This window comes from Bombina bombina, chromosome 1 (genome assembly GCF_027579735.1).
Source record: "Bombina bombina isolate aBomBom1 chromosome 1, aBomBom1.pri, whole genome shotgun sequence".
Lineage (NCBI taxonomy): Eukaryota > Metazoa > Chordata > Amphibia > Anura > Bombinatoridae > Bombina > Bombina bombina.
The window spans coordinates 1,485,455,320-1,485,465,319 of record NC_069499.1 but is presented as its reverse complement, the minus strand read 5'-3'; the positions used below and the strand labels follow the sequence as shown (position 1 = coordinate 1,485,465,319).

At 44.2% G+C, this 10,000-nt stretch overlaps 1 protein-coding gene across 1 annotated transcript in view; it reads left to right on the top strand.

Annotated features, from left to right (window-relative positions):
* Positions 1–10,000, top strand: part of MAP2K6 (mitogen-activated protein kinase kinase 6) — a 215,572-nt gene that overhangs the window by 63,705 nt on the left and 141,867 nt on the right. The window contains exon 3 of the mRNA XM_053707212.1: positions 1,705–1,753. Coding sequence (XP_053563187.1) covers positions 1,705–1,753 — 49 coding nt within the window. The remainder of the gene's footprint in view (positions 1–1,704; positions 1,754–10,000) is intronic.

The window sequence follows — 10,000 nt, the reverse complement described above, 5'->3', positions numbered from 1 at the left end:
CTGTGTGCCTGCAGCTTTGCTTCACTCTTGACCTGTGTGCCTGCAGCTTTGCTTCACTCTTGACCTGTGTGCCTGCAGCTTTGCTTCACTCTTGACCTGTGTGCCTGCAGCTTTGCTTCACTCTCTTGACCTGTGTTCCTGCAGCTTTGCTTCACTCTCTTGACCTGTGTGCGCTTTGCTTCACTCTCTTGACCTGTGTGCCTGCAGCTTTGCTCCGCTCTCTTGACCTGTGTGCCTGCAGCTTTGCTTCACTCTTGACCTGTGTGCCTGCAGCTTTGCTTCACTCTTGACCTGTGTGCCTGCAGCTTTGCTTCACTCTCTTGACCTGTGTTCCTGCAGCTTTGCTTCACTCTCTTGACCTGTGTGCGCTTTGCTTCACTCTCTTGACCTGTGTGCCTGCAGCTTTGCTCCGCTCTCTTGACCTGTGTGTATGCAACCTAGCGGGACTTTCTTGCCTGTGTGCCTGCAGCCTAGCAATTCCCTCTCTTCCTCTGTCTGTGTGTTTGTAGCCTAGCGATTCCCTCTCTTGCCCTTTGTGCCTGCAGCCTAGCGATTCCTTCTCTTGCCCTGTGTGCCTGCAGCCTAGCGATTCCCTCTCTTGCTGTGCCTGCAGCCTAGCGATTCCCTCTCTTGCTGTGCCTGCAACCTAGCGATTCCCTCTCTTGCTGTGCCTGCAACCTAGCGATTCCCTCTCTTGCTGTGCCTGCAGCCTAGCGATTCCCTCTCTTGCTGTGCCTGCAGCCTAGCGATTCCCTCTCTTGCTGTGCCTGCAGCCTAGCGATTCCCTCTCTTGCTGTGCCTGCAGCCTAGCGATTCCCTCTCTTGCTGTGCCTGCAGCCTAGCGATTTCCCTCTCTTGCTGTGCCTGCAGCCTAGCGATTCCCTCTCTTGCTGTGCCTGCAGCCTAGCGATTTCCCTCTCTTGCTGTGCCTGCAGCCTAGCGATTTCCCTCTCTTGCTGTGCCTGCAGCCTAGCGATTTCCCTCTCTTGCCCTTTGTGCCTGCAGCCTAGCGATTCCCTCTCTTGCCCTTTGTGCCTGCAGCCTAGCGATTCCCTCTCTTGCCCTTTGTGCCTGCAGCCTAGCGATTCCCTCTCTTGCCCTTTGTGCCTGCAGCCTAGCGATTCCCTCTCTTGCCCTTTGTGCCTGCAGCCTAGCGATTCCCTCTCTTGCCCTTTGTGCCTGCAGCCTAGCGATTCCCTCTCTTGCCCTTTGTGCCTGCAGCCTAGCGATTCCCTCTCTTGCCCTTTGTGCCTGCAGCCTAGCGATTCCCTCTCTTGCCCTTTGTGCCTGCAGCCTAGCGATTCCCTCTCTTGCTGTGTCTGCAGCCTAGCGATTCCCTCTCTTGCCCTCTGTGCCTGCAGCCTAGCGATTCCCTCTCTTGCCCTCTGTGCCTGCAGCCTAGCTTCTCTGACATTATTATGCCTGCAGACTAGCTCCTCTCACATTATTATGCCTGCAGACTAGCTCCTCTCACATTACTATGCCTGCAGACTAGCTCCTCTCACATTATTATGCTTGCAGACTAGCTCCTCTCACATTATTATGCCTGCAGACTAGCTCCTCTCACATTATGCCACTTGCATTAAAGCAGTTGAAAAAGTAATGATATAAGGGAAAAATATATTTCAAACTTTGTATGACATGTAGGCAGCTTTTTACTATATAAAAATGAGAAAATTATTATTACTTTTTTTTTTTCTGCAGGCCGCCTCGAGACCTTGACTCAAAAGCTTGTATCTTAATTGGAGAAAAGGTAACTTTAGTACTTATCAACTTCTGAAATGAAAGTACATTTTTCTATCCACTATAATACTAATGGACAGGGGGTGAATTTTTGTTTTGGAAGATAATTGAATTTAATTGATTTTAAGTTTGTCATCTATTAGATCTTGAAATAAAATTAAGCCACAATACAATCTATTAAACTTCATGGCTGCTGACTTAGATTTTCTTTTAACTTGATTCTAGATTTGAAAAACTTTCTAAAAATAACATTTGATTGAAAGCTCATCATTATAATATAAGTGAGCAAGTTTTCACAATTTTTTCCATTTAATAGAAAGCTATGTGAGTTTTCTTTTTACAGTTGGTTATTACAAAACATACAGAGAGCTTTTTTTTTTTTAACGAGGAACCTTTCAAATGTCCGTTTTAAAGTAACGACTTCTCAGTTTGACCCAAATTGCTGAAGATCAATAAAATGTTTGTCCGCAGTTGGTTGATGTTGATGTTGACAAGCCATTGTTAAAGGGACAGTCTAGGCCAAAATAAACTTTCTCCAACATTGGTGTGTCCGGTCCACGGCGTCATCCTTACTTGTGGGAATATCTCTTCCCCAACAGGAAATGGCAAAGAGTCCCAGCAAAGCTGGCCATATAGTCCCTCCTAGGCTCCGCCCACTCCAGTCATTCTCTTTGCCGTTGCACAGGCAACATCTCCACGGAGATGGTTAAGAGTATGTGGTGTTTAGTTGTAGTTTTTTATTCTACTATCAAGAGTTTATTTTAAAATAGTGCTGGTATGTACTATTTACTCTGAAACAGAGATGAAGAATTCTGTTTGTGAGAGGAAGATGATTTTAGCAGACAGTAACTAAAATCCTTTGCTGTTTCCACATAGGACTGTTGAGATGAACTAACTTCAGTTGGGGGAAACAAATAGACTTTTCTGCTTAAGGTATGACTAGCCATATTTCTAACAAGACTGTGTAATGCTGGAAGGCTGTCATTTCCCCTCATGGGGACCGGTAAGCCATTTTCTTAGTCTCAAGCAGAATAAAGGGCTTAATATGGGCTATAAAACTGGTAGACACTTTTATGGGCAAAATCGATTGCTTTATTTGAGCATTTTATACATGTTTATGCTGGTATTTCACATTTATAAACTTGGGGAACGTTTTTTAACTTCAGGCACTATGTTAGACACCTTTTCCAGTCAGGAAGGGCCTTCCCAGTTGTAGGCTGAGCCTCATTTTCACGCCATTACTGCGCAGTTGTTTTTGAGAGCAAGACATGCAGATGCATGTGTGAGGACCTGAAAATAGTTGGAAAAGTTCCTAGAAGGCGTCATTTGGTATCGTATTCCCCTCTGGGTTTGGTAGAGTCGCAGCAAAGGCTGTAGCTGGGACTGTAGAGGGGTTAAAACTGTAACCGGCTCCGGTTTCGTTATTTTAAGGGTTAAAGCTCTGAAAGTTGGTGTGCAATACTTTTAATGCTTTAAGACACTGTGGTGAAATTTTGGTAAATTTTGAACAATTCCTTCATATTTTTTCACATATTCAGTAATAAAGTGTGCTCTGTTTAAAATTTAAAGAGACAGTAACGGTTTTGATTTAAAACGGTTTTTGTGTTTTACTGACAAGTTTAAGCCTGTTTAACATGTCTGTGCCTTCAGATAAGCTATGTTCTATATGTATGAAAGTCAATGTGTCTCCCCCTTCTAAATTATGTGATAATTGTGCTAAAGCGTCCAAACAAAGTAAGGACAGTACTGTCACAGATAATGAAGTTGCCCAAGATGATTCATCAGATGAAGGGAGTAGACATGGTTCTACATCATCTCCTTCTGTGTCTACACCAGTTTTGCCCACGCAGGAGGCCCCTAGTACTTCTAGCGCGCCAATGCTTATTACCATGCAACAATTGACGGCTGTAATGGATAACTCCATAGCAAATATTTTATCCAAAATGCCTGCATATCAGAGAAAGCGCGATTGCTCTGTTTTAAACACTGAAGAGCAGGAGGGCGCTGATGATAATTGTTCTGTCATACCCTCACACCAATCTGAAGGGGCCATGAGGGAGGTTTTGTCAGATGGGGAAATTTCAGATTCAGGAAAAATTTCCCAACAGGCTGAACCTGATGTTGTGACATTTAAATTTAAATTAGAACATCTTCGCGCACTGCTTAAGCAGGTGTTATCTACTCTGGATGATTGTGACAACCTGGTCATTCCAGAAAAATTATGCAAGATGGACAAGTTCCTAGAGGTTCCGGTGCACCCCGACGCTTTTCCTATACCCAAGCGGGTGGCGGACATAGTGAATAAGGAATGGGAGAAACCCGGCATACCTTTTTGTTCCCCCTTCTATATTTAAGAAATTATTTCCTATGGTCGACCCCAGAAAGGACTTATGGCAGACAGTCCCTAAGGTCGAGGGGGCAGTTTCTACTCTAAACAAGCGCACTACTATTCCTATCGAGGATAATTGTGCTTTCAAAGATCCTATGGATAAAAAATTGGAGGGTTTGCTTACAAAGATTTTTATACAGCAAGGTTACCCTCTTCAACCCATTTCGTGCATTGTTCCTGTCACTACAGCAGCGTGGTTCTGGTTCGAGGAACTAGAAAAGTCGCTCAGTAGAGAGACTCCATATGAGGAGGTTATGGACAGAGTTCACGCACTTAAGTTGTCTAACTCTTTTATTTTAGATGCCGCTTTGCAAATAGCTAGATTAGCGGCGAAAAATTAAGGGTTTGCAATTGTAGCGCGCAGAGCGCTTTGGTTAAAGTCTTGGTCAGCGGATGTATCATCCAAGACAAAATTGCTTAATATCCCCTTCAAGGGTAAAACTCTCTTCGGGCCAGAATTGAAAGAGATTATCTCAGACATCACTGGGGGAAAGGGCCACGCCCTCCCACAAGATAGGCCTTTCAAAGCCAAGAATAAGTCTAATTTTCGTTCCTTTCGTAATTTCAGGGACGGACCGGGCTCTAATTCTGCATCCTCTAAACAAGAGGGTAATACCTCACAGACCAAACCAGCCTGGAAACCGATGCAAGGCTGGAACAAGGGTAAGCAGGCCAAGAAGCCTGCCGCTGCTAACAAAACAGCATGAAGGAGTAGCCCCCGATCCGGGACCGGATCTAGTGGGGGGTAGACTCTCTCTCTTTGCTCAGGCTTGGGCAAGAGATGTTCAGGATCCCTGGACGCTAGAAATAGTTTCTCAGGGTTATCTTCTGGAATTCAAGGAACTACCCCCAAGGGGAAGATTCCACATGTCTCACTTATCCTCAAACCAAATAAAGAGACAGGCATTCTTACATTGTGTAGAAGACCTGTTAAAGATGGGAGTGATACACCCAGTTCCAACGTCGGAGCAAGGAATGGGATTTTACTCAAATCTGTTTGTGGTTCCCAAAAAAGAGGGAACTTTCAGACCAATCCTGGATCTAAAGATCCTAAACAAATTTCTCAGACTACCATCGTTCAAGATGGAAACTATTCGAACGATTCTACCCACAATTCAGGAAGGTCAATTTATGACTACTGTGGATCTAAAGGATGCGTATCTACATATTCCTATCCACAAAGAACATCATCAGTTCCTAAGGTTCGCCTTTCTGGACAAACATTACCAGTTTGTGGCCCTCCCATTCGGGTTAGCCACTGCTCCAAGGATTTTCACAAAGGTACTCGGATCCCTTCTAGCGGTTCTAAGACCAAGGGGCATTGCAGTAGTACCGTACTTGGACGACATTCTAGTACAAGCGTCGTCTCTTTCAAAGGCTCACTCAGACATCGTTCTGGCCTTTCTCAGATCTCACGGATGGAAGGTGAACATAGAAAAAAGTTCCCTGTCTCTGTCAACAAGAGTTCCCTTCTTGGGAAAATAATAGATTCCTTAGAAATGAGGATTTTCTTGACAGAAGTCAGAAAGTCAAAACTTCTAAACGCTTGTCAAGTTCTTCATTCTATTCCTCGTCCTTCCGTAGCTCAGTGCATGGAAGTAGTAGGATTGATGGTTGCAGCAATGGACATAGTTCCTTTTGCGCAAATTCATCGAAGACCATTACAACTGTGCATGCTGAAACAGTGGAATGGGGACTATACAGACTTGTCTCCAGTGATTCAAGTAGATCAGAAGACCAGAGACTCACTCCGTTGGTGGCTAACCCAGGATCACCTATCCCAGGGAATGAGCTTCCGCAGTCCAGAGTGGGTCATCGTCACGACCAACGCCAGCCTAGTGGGCTGGGGCGCGGTCTGGGAATCCCTGAAAGCTCAGGGACTGTGGTCTCGGGAAGAGTCTCTTCTCCCGATAAACATTCTGGAACTATGAGCGATATTCAATGCTCTCAGGGCTTGGCCTCAGCTAGCAAAGGCCAGATTCATAAGATTTTAATCAGACAACAAGACGACTGTTGCGTATCTCAATCATCAGGGGGGGAACAAGGAGTTCCCTGGCGATGAAAGAAGTGACCAAAATAATACAATGGGCGGAGAATCTCTCCTGCCACCTATCTGCGATCCACATTCCAGGTGTGGAAAACTGGGAAGCGGATTATTTGAGCCGTCAGACATTCCATCCGGGGGAGTGGGAACTCCACCCGGAGATCTTTGCTCAGTTGACGCAACTATGGGGCATTCCAGATATGGATCTGATGGCGTCTCGTCAGAACTTCAAGGTTCCTTGCTACGGGTCCAGATCCAGGGATCCCAAGGCGACTAGTGGATGCACTAGTAGCACCTTGGACCTTCAACCTAGTTTATGTGTTTCCACCGTTTCCTCTCATTCCCAGGCTGGTAGCCAGGATCAAACAGGAGAGGGCCTCGGTGATCTTGATAGCTCCTGCGTGGCCACGCAGGACTTGGTATGCAGACCTGGTGAATATGTCATCGGTTCCACCATGGAAGCTACCTTTTGAGACAGAACCTTCTTGTTCAGGGTCCATTCGAACATCCAAATCTGGTCTCCCTCCAGCTGACGGCTTGGAGATTGAACGCTTGATTCTATCAAAGCGTGGGTTTTCAGATTCCGTGATAGATACTCTGGTTCAAGCCAGAAAACCGGTAACTAGAAAGATTTACCATAAAATATGGAAAAGATATATCTGCTGGTGTGAATCCAAGGGATTCCCATGGAATAAGATAAAGATTCCTAGGATTCTTTCCTTTCTACAAGAAGGTTTGGATAAAGGATTATCTGCACGCTCTCTAAAGGGACAGATTTCTGCTTTATCTGTCCTACTACACAAACGACTGGCAGTTGTGCCAGATGTTCAAGCATTTGTTCAGGCTTTGGTTCGGATCAAGCCTGTTTACAGACCTTTGACTCCTCCCTGGAGTTTAAATCTAGTTCTTTCAGTTCTTCAAGGGGTTCCGTTTGAACCTTTACATTCCATAGATATTAAGTTGTTATCTTGGAAAGTTTTGTTTTTGGTTGCTATTTCTTCTGCTAGAAGAGTTTCTGAGCTATCTGCTCTACAATGTACTCCACCCTATCTGGTGTTCCATTCAGATAAGGTTGTTTTGCGTACTAAGCCTGGTTTTCTACCAAAGGTTGTTTCCAACAAAAATATTAATCAGGAGATAGTTGTACCTTCTTTGTGTCCGAATCCAGTTTCAAAGAAGGAACGTTTGCTACACAATTTAGATGTAGTCCGTGCTCTAAAGTTCTACTTAGAAGCTACGAAAGACTTCAGACAAACTTCTTCTCTGTTTGTCGTCTATTCTGGTAAAAGGAGAGGTCAAAAAGAAACTTCTACCTCTTTCTTTTTGGCTTAAAAGCATCATCCGATTGGCTTATGAGACTGCCGGACGGCAGCCTCCTGAAAAATTCACAGCTCACTCCACTAGGGCTGTAGCTTCCACAGGCTTCTGTTGATCAGATATGTAAGGCAGCGACTTGGTCTTCACTGCACACTTTTGCCAAATTTTACAAATTTGATACTTTTGCTTCTTCGGAGGCTATTTTTGGGAGAAAGGTTTTGCATGCCGTGGTGCCTTCCGTTTAGGTGACCTGATTTGCTCCCTCCCTTCATCCGTGTCCTAAAGCTTTGGTATTGGTTCCCACAAGTAAGGATGACGCCGTGGACCGGACACACCAATGTTGGAGAAAACAGAATTTATGCTTACCTGATAAATTACTTTCTCCAACGGTGTGTCCGTTCCACGGCCCGCCCTGGTTTTTTAATCGGGTCCGATGAATTATTTTCTCTAACTACAGTCACCACGACACCATATGGTTTCTCCTATTTTTTCCTCCTGTCCGTCGGTCAAATGACTGGGGTGGGCGGAGCCTAGGAGGGACTATATGGCCATCTTTGCTGGGACTCTTTGCCATTTCCTGTTGGGGAAGAGATATTCCCACAAGTAAGGATGACGCCGTGGACCGGACACACCGTTGGAGAAAGTAATTTATCAGGTAAGCATAAATTCTGTTTTCATGATTCAGATAGGGCATGTAATTTCTCTTGTAAGGTGTATCCAGTCCACGGGTTCATCCATTACTTGTGGGATATTCTCCTTCCCAACAGGAAGTTGCAAGAAGACACCCACAGCAGAGCTGTCTATATAGCTCCTCCCCTAACTGCCACCCCCAGTCATTCTTTTGCAACTCTCGACAAGAAAGGAAGTATCGAGATATGTGGTGAATTAGTGTAGTTTTACCTTCAATCAAGAGTTTTTTATTTTCAAACGGTACCGGCGTTGTACTGTTTTTCTCTCAGGCAGAAATTAGAAGAAGAATTCTGCCTGGAGGTTTGATGATCTTAGGGTTTGTAACTAAGGTCCATTGCTGTTCTCACACATAACTGAAGAGTATGGGACAACTTCAGTTGGGGGAACGGTCTGCAGATTACCTGCTTTGAGGTATGTTCAGTATTTTTATTTCTAGAGAGATGAAATGAGTTCTAGAAAATGCTGACAGAGCCTTGTGTATTTTAGGTAAGCCTGATGCAGGGATTTAACAGCAACTGGGATCATGCTTACAAACAGGGTAATACTTCTCTTTCTTTTTGGCTAAGAAGCATAATCCGTTTAGCTTATGAGACTGCTGGCCAGCAGCCTCCTGAAAGAATTACAGCTCATTCTACTAGAGCGGTAGCTTCCACATGGGCTTTTAAACATGAGGCCTCTGTTGAACAGATTTGTAAGGCGGCGACTTGGTCTTCGCGTCATACTTTTTCTAAATTTTACAAATTTGATACTTTTCCCTCTTCGGAGGCTATTTTTGGGAGAAAGGTCTTACAGGCAGTGGTGCCTTCCGTGTAAGTTCCTGCCTTGTCCCTCCCTTCATCCGTGTCCTAAAGCTTTGGTATTGGTATCCCACAAGTAATGGATGAACCCATGGACTGGATACACCTTACAAGAGAAAACAGAATTTATGCTTACCTGATAAATTTCTTTCTCTTGTGGTGTATCCAGTCCACGGCCCGCCCTGTCACTTTAAGGCAGGTGTTTTTATTTTTTAAACTACAGTCACCACTACACCCTATAGTTTCTCCTTTTTCTTACTTGTCTTTGGTCGAATGACTGGAGGTGGCAGTTAGGGGAGGAGCTATATAGACAGCTCTGCTGTGGGTGTCCTCTTGCAACTTCCTGTTGGGAAGGAGAATATCCCACAAGTAATGGATGAACCCGTGGACTGGATACACCACAAGAGAGAGAAATTTGTCAGGTAAGCATAAATTCTGTTTTTAAACAATTTTCCAATTTACTTTTATCACCAATTTTGCTTTGTTCTCTTGGTATTCTTAGTTGAAAGCTTAACCTAGGAGGTTCATATGCCAATTTTTTAGACCTTGAAGGCCACCTCTTTTCAGAATGCATTTTAACAGTTTTTCACCACTAGAGGGTGTTAGTTCACGTATTTCATATAGATAACACTGTGCTCGTGCACGTGAAGTTATCTGGGAGCAGGCACTGATTGGCTAGACTGCAAGTATGTCAAAAGAACTGAAATAAAGAGGCAGTCTGCAGAGGCTTAGATACAGGATAATCACAGAGGTTACAAGTATATTCTTATAACTGTGTTGGTTATGCAAAACTGGGGAATGGGTAATAAAGGGATTATCTATCTATTAAAACAATAACAATTCTGGTGTAAACTGTCCCTTTAAAGTTTACCAGTACTGTTGAAGTGCTTTGCTTTCCTTCCCACAAAGAGTGAAAATCCATTTGTGCACTTGTGCACTTCCTTTTAGACTAAGCTAATTGCTAGTAAATTTAAAATAACTGCAGGAGAGACATTTTTTAATAATTTTGAAAGAAAGAGG